Consider the following 23,476-nt stretch of genomic DNA (forward strand, 5'->3'; position numbering starts at 1 on the left):
TTAAAAGTGTGACATTTGATATTATTGTGATGTTTGATTTGTTATCGTTAAATGGGTGATATTTGATATTATTGTGATATTGGATGTCGAATGAATTTTATGTATCTGTTTGATTAGACATGTTTAGATGATGTGATAATAAAATGTGGATGTATTTTGATACGTTTTTTGTGATTATGATGATGTATAATTAATAATAATGATGTTATAAATTTGTGATAAGTCTATGTGATGATGTATGATTGATGAGATTGATTTTATAAAATTGTGACGAGCATATGTGATGATGTGTGATTAATGATTGTGATGTTATAAATTGTGATGAGAATATTGTGATTCCAATTTGTGTTTGAGATGAAAGTCTTAATGGAGTACCATAGGCCAACGAGGGGAGAAAATAAATATTGAGAATTTGTGAAGTGGAGATTATTTTGTCATCATATAGGTAGGGCCTGACAAGCTTAGTGATTCAGGGGAAGTACAACTGAATGAGCCTGATCGTGGCGGCCTGCTGTCGAGCCTTAAGGCAAGATTGTTAGACATTGGAGGTATTCGGGTGGGGAATTCCTAGGTGACTTGGAGGTCGCACTCCAAATGTCATGAGCTACCATGCAACACATGTTTACTTCGATTGTCGCGTATATGTGTCTCGAGTTGAGTTGAGGGGATCTATGAGGACAGAGCCAATTTGAATTATCCGACCACCGATATGGTGGCATAGTATCAAGCCTCCTAACCAAGTACTTTAGAGTTAAAATGGTACCACATTGTGAAGTAGAGTCTAAGCTCATGCATATCATTGCATTTTATTGTGATTGTTTTGTTGTGATTAATATGTATCGTGAATGGCGATAATCTCTCTTAGACGATTTGATGTTATAGTGAAATTTATTGATTTTTCTTGAGTGATTTTGACTTTTTAATGTGATATTTTCTTGATGGAATGTTTGTGTAATGATACAGTTCTATTATGATTGATTTCATTCTTCTTACTTGTATTATATTGTCATCATGATTTCGAAACTCACCTCCTTCGTTGTTTGTGTTTGACTGGTTTGACCATGCATTTGCAAAATCGCAGTTATTACAGGTTAATGAATCTTGAAGTGCAAGTTTGAGAGGAATCACGCTCTGATAGGTGATACCGGGAATAAGGGCTTAAATTGTATTTTACTTATTTAATTTGAAACGAATTTTTGTATGAAAATTTTAGAAGTACTTGTAAGTTTTTAAATTAAATCAAGTTATAATATTTAAATCAAGCTTATTGAGATTACACTATTTTAATGGAGAAAATAAGTTTAAAGTGTTCCTTTTGATTTTTGAGAAACGTAATATCCTAAGTTAAAATAAAAAGTTTTTATTTTCTTGGAAACATATTTTTATTTATCGGCTGCAAATTTTATAGAAATATGATATAAATTATTATATATATTATTTTGGGCTTTAGGGTGTCACACCCACCATAACCTTTATGGATCATGCATGTCATGACATTATGTATATAATGCATATGTGACATCATGTATGCAATGCATATCTGATTATCACCTTAAATGCAAGTAATTAACTTAATCCTTAACATAACAATATGTAAAAATAGAGGATAAGATTAGCTTCTAGTCATTCATTAGAGGAAGCCTTAATTTGAGTGACTATTTAATTAGATGAAATCACTGAATTAGAGACAATCTAATTAGTGGAAGGATTGGATCATAGGCAGCCCAATCAAAGGATGACTTGAACTAGAGGCAGTTTGATTAAAGGAATGTTTGAACTTGAGGCAACCTTGTTAGAAGAATACTTGGACCCGAGGTAGCCTGGTCATAGGAAGACTTATACCAGAGGAAACCTGGTCAATGGAAGACTTTGACTATAGGCATTTCAATGAGAGGAAGACTTGGATTAGGGACAACTCGATTAGAAGATAACTTGAACCAAAGGCAACCTGAATAAAGAAAAACTTGGATCAAAGACAACCTAGTCAAAATTTTATTATACTAGGGATAATATTCGTGCGTGCACAAGGTTGTTTGTATTATATACCAATAATTTAATTAATATTTTGGTTTAATATAAAAAATTATTTAAAAAAAAAACATGCTTATTATATTTTTCAAACACTTATTATAAAAATTAGTTTTTATAAATTTAGTGAATAACTTTTATAAAATAATTGTTTTTATTTTGAACTCTTATTATTTATATTATTATTACAGTTGTACATGTTTATTTTGGATAATGTGTACACAAGCGTAATATACTCTTCATTTACAATAAATTTATTTATCTTTCGACAAAATTTACATTAAATTTATGTTATTTTGCTTCTTTTAATATTTTTATAATTATAAATAATATTTTTTATTTTAATATTAATTTACATTCTTACTTTATATTTATGTACATAATAGCGCACAAATTTTGAAAACACTATTATAAGTTTTGCTTAAATTTTATTTGATAACACTGTGATGATATATTTATGATATTTGTTTAATTTTTATGATAAAAGTTATTTTTTTATTTTATTTTTATTATTAAAATTATTTTAGTTGAAACCATCAAAATACTCATATCATGTACGTATTCATTTCTATTCTATTTTTTATGAAAACAATAATATATTATGTTTTTAATATAAAAACACAAATGTATTTTTTTTAGGAAGACAAATGAATTCTTCATCAAACAAATTATGTTTATTTTAATGAAAAACATATGATATATATCTCACATCACGTAAATTTATTTTATATAATCATATACTCTGAATTTTAAAGAAACATTTAAAAAAATATAATAAAACATATAACTTTTTCCTATAGTTGATATTTATAAAAAATTATAAATTCAATAGATACATGAAAGGTTGGAACTGATCAGTATAAATAAATGTTATATTAGAAGGAATCATGATCATTTTAAATGATAAGAATACTATGACACGTGTGATACAGTTAATATCTACATATACGAATATAGATTTTAATGCCTAAAACGTTTCTTATTTACATTTTGACTAAAATGTCTGCTGTTTTTTAAGAAAATATTCTTTAATAAATATATATTTTTCAGGATTTTGAATGTGAATAAAAATAAATTTAATATATTACATGTTTACAAATAAATAATAACTAGTTTTGATATGGTATTTCAGTTTTTCTTAAATAACTATTTTTTAGACCAAACCAGTTTTTGGAATGCGTATAATATTAAATTTTAGGTTTAATTGCAATTTTGATCCCCTATTTTAGCTAAATCACAAAAGTAGTCCATCCATTTTATTTATCCCCAGTTTTGGTCCCCAAAACAAAATTTTAGTCCAAAATTTGATAAAGTTTCATTTCTTTTGCGTTTATTTAAGTCCATAATGCCTCAAAATCTCGTGGTACAACAATTGTACCTGAAATCTATGATTATAAATGGTGTGGCGTGACTTGAAAAAAATGAAATTTCATTAAGTTTTAGACTAAAATTCTGTTTGGAGACCAAAACTGGAGATAAATAAAATGGAGAGACTACTTTTGCTATTCAGCTAAAATAGGGGGGCCAAAACTGCCATTAAGCCTAAATTTTATAAATACATAATAAAATATGTGTATTTATATAAATATATTAATTTAAAACTAGTCAACAAAACAAATAAATAGTTTTCTATTTTTTGACTAAAGGATAAAGAAATAGTTGAAATGATAGGAATTAAAAATTATTACTCAATTATAGGATGTTCTCAATAGTAACCCTTTAAGCAATCTCCCCCTACTTATAAATAAGTACATTTTGCATTCACATTTCATTGCAAGTTAATCATTTGTATATTCATAAAAACTTTAGAAAAGTTATAATATAATGGAAAGTTCTTTGAAGATGGTATTGAAGTTAGTGATAGTGGTTTTTGCCATTGCAAGTATTTTGGTGGCAGAAAGCACTGAGCATGGTACAGCCGAAAATGTAGAGAAAGATTCACACTCATATGTTGGTTATAATGGTTTTCATATACTAAATGCGTGCTGCAACAAATTTATCGGATGGTGCTGCAAAACAAGCAATGTAAATCTCTAAATATGTAGCTCTTTCTCGCGATTTCGAATAATAGACGCATTCAATAAATATTGTACTCCTTAAATTAATAAGAATGAACCAAAAAATTGTGTTTCATTTTGCTCTATTAGTAGTAGTGTCTTCATTTTTATATTTCTCATATACTAAACACACACAAATCCTTCTTCTACCTTAATATTTTATGTTGAATATGTTTGCGTTGTTTCCTTCAAGCTTCTCTATTCTCGTTAACAACAGGCTTGTATTTTTTATTTTTTTTTTTATCTCTAAATTCCATAGCTATTTAACTTTGTGTCTTTTTATCTCTTTATTTTATTTTGAAATGAATAGTGTTTTTATTCCTATACTATAATCAATTTATAATTATAGTCTTTTTATTTTTAATTTTAGAATTTTAATCTTTTAATTTTTAAAAATTAGATATTTAATTATAATTTTGGTCTATCTATTATTATTAATTTATAAAATTAGTACCTCTATTTTAAAAGTTGATAGTTTTAGTCCCCTCATTTAGATTTTTGAACTACAAATGACGATTCGACATATTTTTACAGATATAACATACAATTCTATGATATGAAATTATTTAGATGTATTAATTATTCGTATGTCATTAATTAAGTTAAAATTATGAAAAATTTATGAAGTTGAAATCTAATTTTTACGGTGTTATATTCCAATTTTATGAGTTTTAATCCTTCTACATCTTTGTATTATATGTCATGTTGTTTAAAACATCACACGTCATCATTTTTTAGTTAAAAAATCAGAGGGAGATATCAAAACTGTCGACTTTAAAATAGGAGAATCAATTTCATGAATCAGTAAAAATAGTTGATTTAAAACTACAATTAAATCAAAACTAATTTCTTTTACCACATTTGTATGGTTAGCTTTTGATTTATATTAATTACACATATGGTCCTTTAGGATTGACAATTTTCTCATATTACTATCATGAAATGTTAAGATCTAATAAAAAATCACAGTGGATTGATTATTTAAACCACTTTGCAAGTGGAGAAATTTAATGATGTTGATTATGTAGATAAACTTTTTTACCAAGTTTTTCAGACTATAGATGAGTATAAATAGTTGTAGAGAAAATCAAGAAATGTAGGCAATTTATAAATTTCATAACTTATTTCTACTTGATTTGATGTTTGCATGTCACTTTCAAGTATTCAGATCTTGTTCAAATTTGATATAGTGATAGAGATAGAATGTGGAATTCAAATTATGACGGAGATGATATTTTTATTCATTTATAATAGTCATCACTATGTATCTAGAATATGATAATAAATTATACATTCTAATTCAACACAGGCATTCATTTAAAATATCATAAGTACAATAGGTAAAATTAATTGTAACTATAAAATATATAGTTTACAATTATCCTATGATAAACCAAGATTATAAAATATATTAGTTCTTAAACAAAGTACAAAAACAGAATTACATTCTCTGATTTTGGATCCAACCATAGAAAGGGTGAGATAATAATGTCAGTTAGTTATGTAAAAGGGAGGGGCAATCTAACATTCTTTTATTTAGATGCAATATAAAACATGATATGCACATGAATTTCATTCTTAAACAATCTTTAATTTTTACTTTTTTTTTCTTAAAGTGTGGAAAAATATAATAATCCTTTTTTTTTCTTCAAGAATGGAAAATATTCATGTCCTCTTTCTTTTTCTTAAAGTACAAAAAAAGTCTCCTAGTTATCTTGATGTGGGTCATCAAGATAGGTGAATTTCACTAGTTATAGTAAGAGAAACTTGGATTAATTATAAGTTGGAAGAGATTTGTGTTGGAGAGTCCAGAAGAGCACGAGAGCAACAACGAGTCAAATGCCTAAATTTGCAAGACACTTTGACACCACATTCCAACCAAAAACCTTAAGACATTAAATAATGAATTACATATTTTATATACCCAACATTTCTTCCATTCTTAATCAATGTGAGACTAACTACTCACACTTAAATTCTAACAATCTTCCCTTCAAGTGTGAGTAACCAAATTCACTAGACTTGATCCACTACATTTTCATCCCAAATTTTAAGCTAATGATTATATGAGTCATTAAATAAATGTACTCCTTAAATTAATAAGAATGAACCAAAAAATTGTGTTTCATTTTGCTCTATTAGTAGTAGTGTCTTCATTTTTATATTTCTCATATACTAAACACACACAAATCCTTCTTCTACCTTAATATTTTACGTTGAATATGTTGGCGTTGTTTTCTTCAAGCTTCTCTATTCTCATTAACAAGAGGCTTGTATTTTTTTTTTATCTCTAAATTCCAAAGCTACTCAACTTTGTCTCTTTTTATCTCATTATTTTATTTTGACATGAATAGTGTTTTTATTTTTATTTTTAATTTTACAATTTTAATCTTTTAATCTTTTAATTTTTAAAAATTAGAGATTTAATTATGATGTTGGTCCATCTATTATTATTAATTTATAAAATTAGTACCTCTATTTTAAAAGCTGATAGTTTTAGTCCCCTCATTTAGATTTTTGAACTACAAATGACGATTCGACATATTTTTAAAGATATAACATACAATTCTATGATATGAAATTATTTAGATGTATTAATTATTCGTATGTCATTAATTAAGTTAAAATTATGAAAAATTTCTGAAGTTGAAATCTAATTTTTACGGTGTTATATTCCAATTTTATGAGTTTTAATCCTTCTACATCTTTGTATTATATGTCGTGTTATTTAAATCATCACACGTCATCCTTTTTTTAGTTAAAAAATCAGATGGAGAAATCAAAATTGTCGACTTTGAAGTAGGAGAATCAATTTCATGAATCAGTAAAAATAGTTGATTTAAAACTACAATTAAATCAAAACTAATTTCTTTTACCACATTTGTATCATTAACTTTTAATTTATATTAATTACATAGATGGTCCTTTAATGTTGACAATTTTCTCATATTAATATCATGAAATGTTAAGATCTAATAAAAAATCAAAGTGGATTGATTATTTAAACTACTTTGCAAGTGGAGAAAGTTAATGATATTGACTATGTAGATAAACTTTTTTACCAAGTTTTTAAGACTCTAGATGAGTATAAATAGTTGTAGAGAAAATCAAGAAATGTAGGCAATTTATAAATTTCATAACTTATTGCTACTTGATTTGATGTTTGCATGTCACTTTCGAGTATTCAGATCTTGTTCAAATTTGATATAGTGATAGAGATAGAATGTGGAATTGAAATTATGATGTGGATGATATTTTTATGCATTTATAATAGTCATAACTATGTATCTAGAATATGGTAATAAATTATACATTCTAATTCAACACAGGCAATTATTTAAAATATTATAAGTGCAATCGTTAAAATAAATTGTAACTACAAAATATATAGTTTACAATTATCCTCTGATAAACCAAGATTACGAAATATATTAGTTCTTAGACAAAGTACAAAAACTAAACTACATCCTCTGATTTTGGATCCAACCTTAGCTCCCCCCCTATTTGCTATAATACATAAGAAATTATAGGGTGAGATAATAATGTCAGTTAGTTATGTAAAAGGGAGGGGGAATCTAACATTCTTTTATTTAGATGCAACATAAAATATGATATGAACATGAATTTCATTCTTAAACAATCTTTAATTTTTACTTTTTTTTCCCTTAAAGTATGGAAAAATATAATAATCCTTTTTGTCCTTCAAGTATGGAAAATATTCATGTCCTCTTTCTTTTTCTTAAAGTACGAAAAAGTTTCCTAGTTATCTTGATGTGGGTCATCAAGATAATTGAAGACTTCTTGGTAAAGTTGGTCTAGTCATAACCCCAACTTGCGTCTCAATTGTTCTTCCTTTACCTATTGTTTTATGTCTGAAACAATCCTCAATGTCCCACCATAACTTTTATGGACCATGCATGTTATGACATTATGTATACAATGCATATGTGACTTCATGTATGCAATGCATATCTGATTACCACCTCAAAGGCAAGTAATTAAATTATTCCTTAACATAACAATATGTAAAAATAGAGGATAAGATTAGCTTCTAGTCATTCATTAGAGGAAGCCTTAATTTGAGTGACTATTTAACTAGATGAAATCACTGAATTAGAGACGATCTAATTAGTGGAATGATTGGATCATAGGCAGCCCAAACAACGGATGACTTGGACTAGAGGAAGTCCGATTAATGGAAAGTTTGAACTAGAGGCAACCTTGTTAGAAGAATACTTGGACCAGAGGTAGCCTGATCATAGGAAGACTTAGACCAGAGGAAAAATGGTCAATGGAAGACTTTGACCATAGGCAGTTCAATCAGAAGAAGACTTGGATTAGAGGCAACTCGATTAGAAGATAACTTGAACCAGAGGCAACCTGGATAAAGAAAAACTTGGATCAAAGGCAACCTAGTCATAAGAAGTCTTGATCAAGACGAATCCATATTGAAGAAGAATCAAAGGCAGCCAAAATAAAGAAGAATCAACGGCAACTAGAGTAAAAAAAAAAAAAAAATCAGGGGCAGCCAGAGTAAAGAAGAATCAGTCGTAACCAGAGCAAAGAAGAATAAAAGGTAGCCAGAATAAAGAAGAATTAGAGGCAGACAGAGTAAAGAGTAATCAAAGGCAGCTAGAGTAAATAAAAACCAGAGGTAGCTAGTATAAAGGCAAAATAGAGAATGAGAGGCATCCAAAGTAAAGAAGAATCAGAGGCATCTAGAGTAAAGAAAAAGCAGAGGTAGCTAGTATAAAGAAGAATGAGAGGCAAAATAGAGAATCAGAGACAACCAAAGTAAAGAAGAATCAAACGAAGCTAGAGTAAGGAAGAATTAGAGGCCGCCAAAGTAAAGAAAAATAAGAGGTAGCCAATATAAAGAAGAATCTGATGCATAATAGAGAATTAGTGGCAGAATAATTTTCAAAGAGGGTTTAGGAAACACATTAACTGTAACACTTTCTTAATGAAATAGGATTTTAGATAATTAATTTGGTGTTAAAACTATTTTAAAATATAAGTGGATAAATCTTGTGAATAACTTTCGTTATATGAGAGCTTTTTATGATATGCTAATTTTGTATATATTTGACTAAATAAGTGATATAAATAACAAATATTATATTTTATTATTTTATATATTTTTCTATAAATAATAGTATTGTAGTGTAGATATTTTAAAGAATAAGACTTTAGGCGACTCTACATTTATATTTGCGTTTGCAGTTAATGTGATAATTTCTTGTATGTTTGACTATGTTAAGTGTACACATAATTATATTTAGTTATTTATAATTATATGTTATTTTAATTATTTATTTTACAAATAATTATCTTGATATATTAGTAATTTTAATATTGATTTTCTTTATTTTTATATAGTTGCACATATTTATTTTTAATTAGTAAGTAATATAAATTGTTGATGTTATATTTATTTATTTTATCATTTCAACTATTCTATAAAGATGATGTATTTTTATATGATTATTTTTAAAGATGTTATAGTAATAATCATAGTTATTATTTTGAATATGAGAGTTTTGGTTAACATTATATTTATCTATGTTAAGGATAGATAATATTATGTTAAAATCAGTATTTTGGAAAAAAAGTTTCTAGAAAAGTAAAATAAACTATTTATTTATTAAGGACATTTAGAAATACAAAAAAAAAAAAAAAGAATTTTGGACCAGACGACTTTTACACCCCTATTTTCTACTTCTGCATATTAATTTGGGCTATTACTAGTTGGACCTTTTCTTTCCTACTTCTGCGAATTACTCATTACACCTCCATTCCTGCATCACACACAGACTAAACTCCACTGTGTTGGGCCTTACAGTCTGTTTTACTCATGCACCTGTAAATCTGCTACCTGCACCCTTCCATCTGCACTAAAAGACTTTCTCTTCTTCAGCAAGAAAAAAACACTCGTATCATCAAAAGAAACCATCTTTTGCCTAAAACTCATCCCCACCAATTCCTTGCCATTTTGAAACAATCTCAACCTCTATCCCACACAAAATTGACCACTTAATCCATTTTTGGCATCAACTTTAACGATCGTGGCTCAGTTTAATCAGAAACAGTTGCGTTTCTTTCCTTGGGCGAGCTGTTTTGACTGATTCTGATCACCGCATTTGTCGTCTAAAAAAATGACAACATTTTTGGATTCCCTTCGTCGAAACCTTCAAGAAGCACTACTCATTTTTATTTTTCAGTGAAGTTGACGTCGGACCATTCCGAGCGCTCCGACAAGTCGGTGAGACTTTTTCTGCAGTTTTTCTCATCGTTTTGACTCCAATTTTGTTCCTAAAATTATTATTAATTATTTAACATTCATTTTTATGTTCCGGATAATTTATCAGTCACGTCTCAATGATTTTGTGAACTCGTCGTTTATCCGAACTTACTCGCTGGAGAAAATTTCCATTGATTTTTGTGCTTGAGAAATCGTCTAAATAAGGTAAGGGGTGAGAGAACGTTTGAATTTATGAGTATAATATAATATGAGATGAACGGGAAAACTGTATTTCCCAACGATTCATTCGGGACTCGCTACGTACGGCAGTAGCCCTTTGAGTTATAAATTGATTAATGTAAAAATATGGAAATTGTGAGATTAAAATATGGAATATAAATATTTATAAGATGTTGATTGATTTAACTTCGTTAAATGTGTGGTATTTGATATTATTGTGATGTTTGATTTATTTTTATTAAACGTGAGATATTTAATATTATTGCAATATTGGCTATTGAATTAATTTTATGCATATGTTTGATTAGATGAGTTTAAATGATGTTATAATAAAAATGGATGTGTTGTGATAATTTTATGTGATTATGATGATGTATAATTAATAACAATGATGTTATAAATTTGTGATATGCCTATGTGATGATGTATGGTTGATGATAGTGATGCTATAAATTTGTGTTTAGTTTATGTGATGAGATATGATTAATGATAGTGATGTTGTGAATTTGTGATAAGAATATTGAAGTAATCCCATATTTGGTGAAATAATTGTGATTCCAATTTGTGTTTGAGATGACGGTATTAATGGAGTATCATAGGCCAACGAGGGGAGAAAATAAATATTGAGAATTTGCAAAGTGAAGATTATTTTGTCATCGTATAGGTATGGTCTGACAAGCCTAGTGATTCCGGGGAAGTACAACTGAATGAGCTTGATCGTGGTAGTCTACCGTCGAGCCTTAAGGCAAGATTGTTAGACCTTGGAGATATACGGGTGGGGAATTACTAGGTGACTTGGAGGTAGCACTCCAAATGTTAGGAGCTACCACGGAACACACGTTTACCTCGACTGTCACATATATATGTCTCGGGTTGAGTTGAGGGGATCTATGAGGACAGGGTCAATTTGAATTATCCGTCCACCAGGATGGTGGCATAGTATCAAGCCTCCTAACCAAGTACTTCAGAGTTAGAATAGTACCACATTGTGAAGTAGAGTCTAAGCTCATGCATAACATTGCATTTCCTTGTGATTGTTTTGTAGTGATTGGTGTGTTTCAAAAGCGATAATAATTTTCTTAGATGATTTGATATTATAGTGAAATTTATTGATTTTGCTTGAGTGATTTTGATTTTTTAATGTGATATTTCCTTGATGAAATTTTTGTGTAATGATACGGTTCTAATATGATTGTTTGCGTGTTCCTCTTACTTGTATTATATTGTCATCATGATTTCGAAACTCACCTCTTCGTTGTTTGTGTTTGACTGGCTTGACCATGCGTTTGCGAAATCGCAGTTATTACAGGTTAATGAGTCTTGAAGTTCAAGTTTGGAAGCAACCCCGCTCTGATAGGTGATACCGGGAATAAGGGTTTTAATTTGTATTTTACTTATTTAATTTGAAAAGAATTTTTGTATGAAAATCTTAGAAGTACTAGTAAGTTTTTAAAAATTTAATCAAGTAATTATACTTAAATCAAGCTTATCGAGATTGCACTATTTTAATAGAGAAAATAAGTTTAAAGTGTCATTTTTATTTTTGAGAAACGTGATATTATAATTAAAAATAAAAGTTTTTATTTTCTTGAAAATAGATTTTTATTTATCCGCTGTAAATTTCATAGGAATATGATATAATTTATTATAATATTATTTTGGGGTTTGTGGTGTCACATTAACTCAATAATTAGTCTATTCCATATAATGCTCATCCATCAATTTTTAACACACTACGATCAACCATACAACAAATGTGGAATTGATGATTTTCAAACATTTCCTACATGCTAAACCTTACAGTTTTTCCTCACTCTCAGTTTTTAGAATCCCATCATTTGAAACCCATAAAATAATTTCTAACAGTAATTAAAATTTAAATTGAGACTAGAAAATCCACGAGCAAAAGTGAAATTTGTTATAAGAAAATAACTCACTGTTTGGATGATATTTTTATTCATTTATAATAGTCATCACTATGTATCTAGAATATGATAATAAATTATACATTCTAATTCAACACAGGCATTCATTTAAAATATCATAAGTACAATAGGTAAAATTAATTGTAACTATAAAATATATAGTTTACAATTATCCTATGATAAACCAAGATTATAAAATATATTAGTTCTTAAACAAAGTACAAAAACAGAATTACATTCTCTGATTTTGGATCCAACCATAGAAAGGGTGAGATAATAATGTCAGTTAGTTATGTAAAAGGGAGGGACATTCTCGGATTTTGGATCCAATCTAACATTCTTTTATTTAGATGCAATATAAACCATGATATGAACATGAATTTCATTCTTAAACAATCTTTAATTTTTACTCTTTTTTCTTAAAGTGTGGAAAAATATAATAATCCTTTTTTTTTCTTCAAGAATGGAAAATATTCATGTCCTCTTTCTTTTTCTTAAAGTACAAAAAAAGTCTCCTAGTTATCTTGATGTGGGTCATCAAGATAGGTGAATTTCACTAGTTATAGTAAGAGAAACTTGGATTAATTATAAGTTGGATGAGATTTGTGTTGGAGAGTCCAGAAGAGCACGAGAGCAACAACGAGTCAAATGCTCTAAATTTGCAAGACACTTTGACACCACATTCCAACCAAAAACCTTAAGACATTAAGTAATGAATTACATATTTTATACAGCTAACATTTCTTCCATTCTTAATCAATGTGAGACTAACTACTCACACTTAAATTCCAACAATCTTCCCTTCAAGTTTGAGTAACCAAAGTCACTAGACTTGATCCACTACATTTTCATCCAAAATTTTAAGCTAATGATTATATGAGTCATTAAATAAATGTACTCCTTAAATTAATAAGAATGAACCAAAAAATTGTGTTTCATTTTGCTCTATTAGTAGTAGTGTCTTCATTTTTATATTTCTCATATACTAAACACACACAAATCCTTCTTCTACCTTAATATTTTACGTTGAATATGTTGGCGTTGTTTCCTTCAAGCTTCTCTATTCTCATTAACAACAGGCTTGTATTTTTTATTTTTTTTTTATCTCTAAATTCCAAAGCTATTCAACTTTGTCTCTTTTTATCTCTTTATTTTATTTTGACATGCATAGTGTTTTTATTCTTAGACTATAATCAATTTATAATTATAGTCTTTTTATTTTTAATTTTACAATTTTAATCTTTTAATTTTTAAAAATTAGAGATTTAATTATAATTATGGTCCCTCTATTATTATTAATTTATAAAATTAGTACCTCTATTTTAAAAGTTGATAATTTTTGTCCCCTCATTTAGATTTTTGAACTACAAATGATGATTTGACATATTTTTAATTATATAATATATAATTCTATGATATGAAATTATTTAGATACATTAATTATTCGTATGTCATTAATTAAGTTAAAATTATGAAAATTTTCTGAAGTTGAAATCTAATTTTTACGGTGTTATATTCCAATTTTATGAGTTTTAATCCTTCTACATCTTTGTATTATATGTCATGTTATTTAAATCATCACACATCATCATTTTTTAGTTAAAAAATCAGAGGGAGAAATCAAAACTGTCGACTTTGAAATAGGAGAATCAATTTCATGAATCAGTAAAAGTTGACTTATTCCGTAGGTAACATTAAAAAAGTCTGTGGATAAAGAAAAAAAATGCACAACCCACTTAAATTTTGCAAGATTTATTCGTGTTATTTTTACTGTACACTACATTTTACAGCGCTTGTGTTTAAAGCGATGTAAAAGCTATGAGAGAGCGCTTCAATTTACAGCGCTTTTACAAAAAGCGTTGTAAAAGGGTTGCGTAGATAATTTCTTTTTTTTTAGAAAATTTTTGTGTTGAGTTTTATAAAAGATGGTTTATGTGAAAACCCAAAATTTGTTCATTCTCAACACCAAAAAGAACTCATTCATTCAAAATTACAACCTAAACAACCCTAAACCCTTCTTTCTCTTCTTCCAACCTCCTCCAAATTGCAACTCTCTTCGTCGACTCTGGATGTCGCCTTGTCGATCTCTCTCTCTCAAGAGTGTGTTATCTTTCTTTTTTTATCGTTCTCAAACTTCATTTGGTCCCAGCTCTCTTACAGTGCTCAAAGAAGTCGTTCGGTTCAGTGAGTTTGCCTGGTCTCGTTCAGTGAGTATCGCGGTCGCCCTTACTGAAGGAAAAGACTGACCCATTCGGTGGCTTTAGCGGTCGCCCTCACTGAAGGAAAAGACTGACCCATTCGGTGGCTTTCGCGGTCGCCCTAACTGAACTGACTTGAATCTGAACTACGATTCATATCAAGTCTTACCGAAATCTGAACAAACCACCACCACTCAGAGGTCTTTGGCCGCCACTTCAACGTCTCACTCACAGGTTCTCTCGTTCTCTCTCGATCTGTAGTTCGCTCTCTCTCTCTCATTTTCTCTCTCTCTCTTGTTCGTCCTCTCTCGTTTGCTCTCTATTTCACTCTCGTTCGTTGTCGTTGTCTCGTTTGCTCTCTCTAATTTGTTCTATTTTCATAATTATTTGTTGAGTAACTGAATGTTTATTAATTGATTTGCAAACCCTAACTCATTCTCTCATTTTATTTTTGCACAGCCCGTTGAAATCCCTAACATCTCATTTCACAGGTAAGAGCTTGAAAAACCCTAACTCTGTTAGTTTAATCTATTAGTGGTAATTAATAAATTGTAATGAATTTGTATTTGGTTTGCAACTCTGCTGATTACTTGGGGAAATACATATGTTAGTGAAGCTGAAAGCAACGAGGCTGGGAGTTTTGAGGAACTATTTGAAGATTTTTTTTGGGAATTTGCCTTTTGATGTTGATAGTGAGAAATTGGCCTTGCTTTTTGAACAAGTTGGGACTGTAGAAGTTGTTGAGGTAAATTCTTATCTTTTGGTTTTCAATTTCAAATATTATGTAATTGCGTTAATGCTACATAGTATCTTATACTTATGGTAGAAAGTGTTTAAATGTGGATTTTGTGTTGTGATTTCAGGTAATTTATAATAGGGATACTGATCGGAGTCGTAGATTCGAATTTGTAACCATGAGTACAATGGAAGATGTTGAGAAGGTTGTGAACAAGTATAGTAGGTTTGTAAGTTTTCCTTTTATCTTTTCTAATGTGTGACTGATTCAGCACTGAGAAGGGTTGTGAATTGTGATGTTATCAAAAATGTTGAAGCGGGAAACATCTCTCAGAAAATGGAGAAAAAAAAGAGATGATGCTACCTGCAATGTGTGTTACAAAACATGAGAATTATGAATCGATGCACACTATGAAGAGGAAGCTAAACATATCAATCATATAGTTGTAACGTTTTCTTCCATTTAGAGTTGTAGACTATTTAGTTAATCAGCTTGTGTAAATATCCTTGCGAACCTTGTCAATGTTTACTTTTCAATGTGTTTGAACCTTCAAAACTTATTTTTTTAAAAATCTCATTTATCCTTTTAAGAAGCATGCCATTTACATTTATATTGTAGTATTGCACAACTTGTAGTTGCATCCAAATTGACGTTCTGAGGTTGGTCTCTATACATTGTCGTATTTTTTCTAACAATGTTTTGCCCTCATCATAGTACAATGTTGCAAGATTTTAATGGTGGCCAGGAGTCGGTAAAAATGCTTGTGGTGGTTTTTGCTTCGTGGCGTTTGATGATTTGAATACCTGTTAGCTACCATGTATACTTGTTTTTGTAACCATATCTACTTATGTCTTAAATTGCAACCTCCATACAATATTTTTTTTTCAGATTTCGAAGGAGAGAGCGTTGGTAGTGACGCATAATACCTGAACGGCAAGGAAACTACTAGAGGGGGCAAATCTTCTATGAATCTCAAATCAAGAGCATCTTCATTTAGGTAATCTTTAGCTTTTAATTTGTACATTAATCTCATGAATATGGCTGCAACACTCTGTTCTCTATCTTTTTTCTTCTTCTAAAAGGTGGTATGAAACTAAAAAGAACCCAAAAGAAAGGCAGCAAGGGAAACAAAAGGTAAGTAACTCCAATAGAGATCGATAAAATTGTGATTTGCTGAGGTTCGTGTATTTATTTTACTTGATGAGAGTCTACGTTGGTAACTTGCCATGGGATGTCGACAGTTCTCACTTGGAACAAATTTTCAATGAACATGGTAAGGTTGAGAGTGTTTGGGTAGTCTATGACAAAGAGACCGGTCGATCACTATGGTTTTGGCTTTGTTACAATGTCCAGTGAGAATGATATGAATGAAGGCATCAGTGCTTTTGACGGTCAGGTGAGACATAAGTTATTTCTTACTTAATCGTTTGTAACATAACATGTATCGGTAAATAAATGTGCTTAACGGAAGCAACAAGGTTTATTGAGGCTAATTAATGTTATTGAGACAATGTTGTGAAGAGGCTATTGATAAGAGGCTTGTGAAGAGGCTTATGACAATGTTATTGAGACAATGTTGTGAAGACAATGTTATTGAGACAATTGGAATCATTACGAGGATTACATGTGTGATTAATTATTTTTATTTTTCATATTGCAGAGCTTGAACGGGAGGGCACTTAGAGTGCATGTTACTGAGGAAAGGCCCAGACACAACTCTTTCGGAGTCCAAGAAATTTTCACTTTTAAAGTGAGTGTTGGCTGATTTATTTTTTTCTTCTTAATGGTTGAGGTTACAATTTCATTTTTTTTTTTTCAGATGTTCCTTTTTGGCAAATGGTTTCATATTAGATTTGTATATTTTCATGTTATTAATTTATGTCCACATGAAAATTATTAAGCTATGATTCCAATTTTAAAGGAAATCTCTCCAAATATCGTGTTAGTTGAGTAATATTACTTGTGAATTTTCCGTGGGTAAGTATGTGTTTTTACCCACGGAAACTCTATGAGTAACGTTACCCACGGAGAATCGGTGAGTCATACTATCTACGGACATTCCTTAAGTAACTGTATCCCACTGCTTGTTCGTGGATAAATATATTCCTACGAGCGAAATAGCTACGAACCCGTGTCCGTGGGTAATCTGTGAGTAATTTGACGTTACCTACGGACTTGTCGTGGATAAAGATAAAATTTGTTGTAGGTAACAAGAGTTTTTCTTGTAGTGACATTTTCAATTTTGATCAAAATTTGATGATCTAGGGTTCTTTTTGTTCAGCTTGAGATTTTATTTTAATTATGTGATTTTTTTTCATTTTTTTTATATTTCAGTAATTAAAGGATATGTTTTATTATTTAAAAGTTAAAAATGGTAACATGTGTTCCATATACACATCTTATTCATGTCCATATCATATAAAAATTGCTACGTCACCAAATTTTGGTCAAAATGTATTAAGTAGTATTAAAACTATTCCTAAAAGAAAATGGATAAGATAATAATGGAAAATAAACTAAAATACTCTTCTAATATGTACAAGGTATTAATGAGATGTTTTATACTAATATTCTAATACACACACCAAGCTAAACCTTTCTAATTCATTGAAATCTTCCTTGGATCATTTTCTAACATAACCACAAAATAAACTTAAGAACCCCAACCTGAAAACAAACAAATGCTAAAATAGATAAAAGCTTAACCATTAAGTAGAAACAATCAAGACACTGCATGGTTGGTTTTTATTTATTTATATAAAATTAAATTATATCTATTTTAAAATTATTATATAAACTAAGATTTATAATTAAATTTATTTTTTATTTTAAATTTCTTATAAAACTGATTGTATAATCGGTTATGGTTAAATAATTAATTTTTGATTATGCAACTGATTTCGACAAATTCAGTTTAGAATCGATTCTTTTCTTAAAATCGATTAACTTTTGATTATTTTTTAATTGATTTGTATTCTTTTAATTGATTGAAAAACTTGACATTATATATAAAAAATTTAATATAGCTTATTAATTTCAATAATTAGATGAATTATAAACTATGATGATAAAACTACGAACAAACTTGAGCATGCTCATATCCACCTCGTGTGCTAAGACGGGATGGATATCCATTCGGACTCACACTCACACTCATTCATTCATACATATAAAATAATAAATTTAAAATTCATATCTATTAATTAATATAATAAAATAATTTTAATTTATACAATAATAAAATTAAAAAAATATTAAAATTATATTTTTTCTATATATAAAAAAGATTATAATTTTTAATATTGAAAATAATATTAAATATATTGAACATGTACATGTATATAAAATTTAAAAATGACAATAATATTACTGACAGACGGACTGATGTGCAAAGGCAGGGTGGATATGAACACCTTCAAATCTGTATCGGCCGTCGATTTTAATTTTAGAAAAAATCTACATTGAATCAAAGCAGATTTATCCTATTTAAATGAAAATAGATTCAGGTGAATGTCTGCAAGTGCGGGTTGTGTTGTCATTTCTATAAACAATATTGGGTCCTAAAATTAGAAGGGCTCAAAAGAACTCTAAAGGAAAGGCAGAACCAGAGTCCAGAGATGCAGGATTTTTGACAAGCATGGTTTTCAAGTCTATAATAGCTGGTTGATAGGGATTCGGGAGGGGACAAAAAGGATGACACGTAGGCAGAAGGTAGAGACTGTTACTACATTCTCAAACTTTGCAGATTAGTGACTCAATATTTTTAGGTGGAACTTAGTACTTGAGCCTACACGGAACATATGCAGCAAAATGCCTTTCAGATGAAGAGTTTGTTTAAAGACAGGTAACATTGATGTGTTGAATCATGAAGAGTCTAATAAAATGGAAAAGGATTCAACAAATCATAAGGATGAAACACAAGGTATTTAAACTTCTCTATTTTCTTCTCTTTAACTATTGTCTGCCAATAAAAATTTGACCTTTTATTGCATGATTCTCCTACAGCTGGTCATGGTTTTGGCACTGACTTTTGCTGTGCTTCTTATCATAGTAATAGTAGGGGAAATGTTGCTTTAATTGTGCGTACTAAGAAGTTAGAGAGTAATAGTCATGCTAGTCGCAATAATTTTGAATATTATTATTAAGATGAATTTAGGATGGTTGATTCTAATCGCTCTCTAGTCAAAGAAAAGCAGCTGTAGAAAAGTTTGGAATAAAACCAAGAGTGATGCTACCAGAAAAAGTACTACTCTTAGTACTGTGGTTTTTTTTTCCTGCAATAACCCTCTTTTTGAAATTTCTTTTACTAATATACTCCTATTTCAAAATTACATTACTAAATACCTTTTTTGTTCTTAGTTATAAGTTGCGATTCAGAATGACGACTTTCTTAATGAAGCCAAAGTTCTAAATGGCGACTTTCTAAAGAGCCTTTTCTTTAAAAAAAAATTCAATTTTTTTAAATTTTTAATAAAATAACATAAATATTATATATAATTAATTAATATAATTAATAAAAATAAATAAATAAAAATTTTAAATTACGATAAAATTTTAATATACCCAAGTTCCAAATGAATATTTCTCAAAGGTATTTTTATTAAAAAAAATTATTTCAATTTTTATTGAAATAACAAAAGTAATATATATATATATATATAATTAATATAATTCATAAAAATAGATAAATAGAAATTTTAAATTATGATAAAATTTTAGACAGTCCAGGTTCCAAATGCCGATTTTCCAAATGTTTTTTTTTATAATTATTTCAATTTTTTTTCAATTTTTATTGAAATAAATAAAATAATATGTATAATTAATATAATTAATAAAAATAGATAAATAGAAATTTTAAATTACGATATAATTTTAGGAAGCCCAAGTTCGAAATGCCGATTTCTCAAAGGTTTTTTTTTTAAAAAAAATCGATTTTTAATGAAATAACAAAAATAATATATATATATATATATATATATATATATATATAATTGATAAAAATACATAAATAGAAATTTGAAATTACGATAAAACTTTAAATTACATAATTTATTCATAAAAAAATCACAAATTTGACAAAAATTACGATAATTAATGTCGAAGGTGGCCTCCAGTACCACATTGCCGAGGTTTTCTTACACGTACGAGATTTTGACGACGCATTGGTACATCACGAGTTTGTTGTTGTTGTTGTTGTTCCTCTTCTTCTTCTTCTTGATCTTCGTCTTCTTGCTGTGGAGGATGTCTAGGAGGAAGTGATGCAGAAGAACTACTTCCACCATGAGCCCAATTGGATATCTGATTCAACGGAGTATATGCATTCCCAAAGCTTGGAATTTGAAAGTTTTGTTGACACATATTATTCAGCAACTGGGTAGCGGACTCAGTGTATTATGACGAGTGTTGAACGTGTTATACAACAATTCCTCTTCGCTTGATGCAAATAATAGTCGATGATTGTCTTTTTGATGTAGTTGTTGGCTGTCAAAATTAAATTGTTCCCCTGACGTGAACTTGTAAGATTGATGTGATGTGTGGGTAAAAGTATGAGGATGTGGTGTGTGGGTAAAAGTATGAGGAGACGGTTGAGTGTCAGGAGGTGTTGGTATATAATATTGATTTTGTTGCGTTGTGTTGGACATTGATTCTTGGAAAAAAAAATATTGGTTAGATTGTGGTGGAGGTTGAGGTTAGGGTGGAGGTTGGGGTGGATTGACACGATGATCAACCAATTGGTTTTCTACAGACATAAATCGTTTAGAATTTTTACAATACCAAACCTTGTATTCATAACTTGGTTTGAATTCAACACTTAGAGGTTGACCGTGAATAATATGATTCTCTCGTTCATTTCACTCTTTGTTCTCATTTTTGTAGAATAATGGCCAACTATAATCAACTTGTTTATGCAAATCTACCTTATGATACTTTCTCATGTTCCTCGGAGGATGTGGAATTTCTTGAAGTAGTCCAAATTGTAGTTTCACTATATCAGTTTGATACATTTCTATTATGTAGAAACAAATGAAATATGTAGATGCATTCCATAACCAATTGTCTTCTGGATAATCGTATGTTAGACGTAGATATGGCCTCCATAGAAACTAATATATAACAAGTTTGTTAGTAATATATGCATAAGAAAAATAAAATAATAGAAATAACGTAAAGTTTTAATATATTACATCGTTAACGGTCATGTGATCAATTTTTGATCGATATCCAGCGGTATGATAACGAGGTGTATCGCCAAATTTCACACCTTTTCCATTATATCTACGAAAATAAATATGAATGATAGTGAATTAATTAATAGTTTTATAAAGGGATTGTCACGAAGTCGCCTTTGGGAAAGGCGATTTGTAAGGACATGCATGTCATTCCCGGATTATCACAATGGCAGTCCACAAGTGTTGGCAACATTGCATGTATCATAACTAGTTGTCTATAAATGCATGTATCATAATTGGTTCTCTATAAGTATGATATATTATTTTCATTTCATTTCATCTCAATCTCAATATCTCATTTTCATATCAATGGCCCCAAAAAATATAGTTTTTCTGATTTATTACAATGGTGAAATATGTGAAAGACAAGATATTGGTAAATATTTCAAAAGTGACGGAAAAAAAAAAAAAAGCTATCCGGGTTAATTTTGGATGCAACCTTACTTACTTAAAGAAAAAAATTGAAGCAAAGTTGAGGTTAGAAAATCAAAAGGTGTCTAATATAATTTTTTGACATCGTACCTCATTTGGACAAGGCCTAGTTCATTATGAATTGTTAAATGTTGAAGACGACGAAGATGTTGAACTCATGTTTGATGTTCATAAACAGTGGCCGCAACTCGGATCTATAGAGTTATATGTCACATTTGAGGAGGATAATCCATTATACGATGTTGGTCAACCATCATCCTCAACCACACATCACCCTGAATACTATTTTCAAACACAAAACACTTATTCTTTTCAAAATTATGAATCTTACCAACCCGAACCATACTTTGATTGGGCCGAAACATCTCAACCTGAACCATATATTCCACTAGGTGATATGGCCGATTTTGATCAACAAGAAATAAGTGAAGAGATTGAAGAAGAAACATACTTTGATGATGAAGACGAGGACGAGGACGAGGAAGATGACAATGACAATGACAATGGTGACGATCTAGAGGTAGAACCTCCTATAATTAGAATGACATACGATCCACCATTCCATATGCGTAATCTAAATTTGGATTATGCTTACCAATCCTCCGAATTTGATATGCCATCTAATGAACCACCTATTAGATGCATCTCTTGAGATTGGAATGAAGTTTAATAGCAAACCAGATTGTCAACTTGCAATTAAGCATTATCACATAAAACACTCCCTCAATTACCGTGTAGTGCAATCTGATCAATACAGGCATGTAATTAAATGTGTGAATCCACAATGCTTGTTCAAATGCAAGGATTCGTTAAGTCAAAAAAGTAAGCAATGGGTGATTGGTCGTTTGAAAGGGCCCCACAATTGCGCAAATTCCTCTATGTCACAGAATCATACCAAGCTTGACTCTAACATCATATGCGCAAACATAAAGTCGCTTTTGAAAGTTGATCCATCAATTAAAGTGAATGTTATCATTGCACATATTCGAGAACGATACAACTACACAATCACCTATAAAAAGACATGGATGGCAAAGAATAAAGCTATCGAAACGATTTATGGAAACTGGGAAAAGTCTTACAATGACCTTCTAAGGTGGTTGTTGACTATGCAAAAATTTCTTCCAGGAACAATTGTGGAAATGGAAGTATCACTTGCATATTCTAATAATACTCTATTAGGGGTCAAAAATTTTCAAACAACTATTTGGGGCTTTCCCTCCGTGCATATATGGGTTTAAATTTTGTAAACCATTTGTCTTAGTGGATGGAACTTGGTTGTAGAGAAAGTACATGGGGACTCTTTTGCTTGCTATTGCACAAGATGGAAATAAAAATACAATTCTCATTTCTTATGCACTTGTGGAAGGTGAGACAGGGGGTGCTTAG

General features: G+C 29.6%; 1 protein-coding gene and 1 long non-coding RNA gene across 4 annotated transcripts in view; both read left to right on the plus strand.

Moving 5' to 3' along the window:
* The window catches only part of LOC105853086 (uncharacterized), a 33,454-nt gene extending 16,706 nt beyond the window's left edge, over window positions 1–16,748 (plus strand). The window contains exons 1-7 of one of the 3 annotated variants that reach the window (XR_003470555.2): window positions 14,468–14,923; window positions 15,149–15,180; window positions 15,301–15,434; window positions 15,553–15,650; window positions 16,314–16,422; window positions 16,508–16,559; window positions 16,667–16,748. This is a non-coding gene — a long non-coding RNA (uncharacterized lncRNA). Of the gene's footprint in view, window positions 1–14,467; window positions 14,924–15,148; window positions 15,181–15,300; window positions 15,435–15,552; window positions 15,651–16,313; window positions 16,560–16,666 lie in introns of those variants that run through there. The other 2 variants (XR_012163966.1, XR_012163967.1) reach the window with 2 other exon arrangements.
* Window positions 16,749–22,965: 6,217 nt separating this feature from the next.
* Window positions 22,966–23,476, plus strand: LOC140918863 (uncharacterized). The gene is made up of 2 exons (XM_073363665.1): window positions 22,966–23,235; window positions 23,372–23,476. Exons 1-2 carry the CDS (start codon window positions 22,966–22,968, stop codon window positions 23,474–23,476), a joined length of 375 nt encoding a protein of 124 aa, XP_073219766.1.

Source organism: Cicer arietinum, chromosome 7 (assembly GCF_000331145.2).
Source record: "Cicer arietinum cultivar CDC Frontier isolate Library 1 chromosome 7, Cicar.CDCFrontier_v2.0, whole genome shotgun sequence".
Classification (NCBI taxonomy): Eukaryota; Viridiplantae; Streptophyta; class Magnoliopsida; order Fabales; family Fabaceae; genus Cicer; species Cicer arietinum.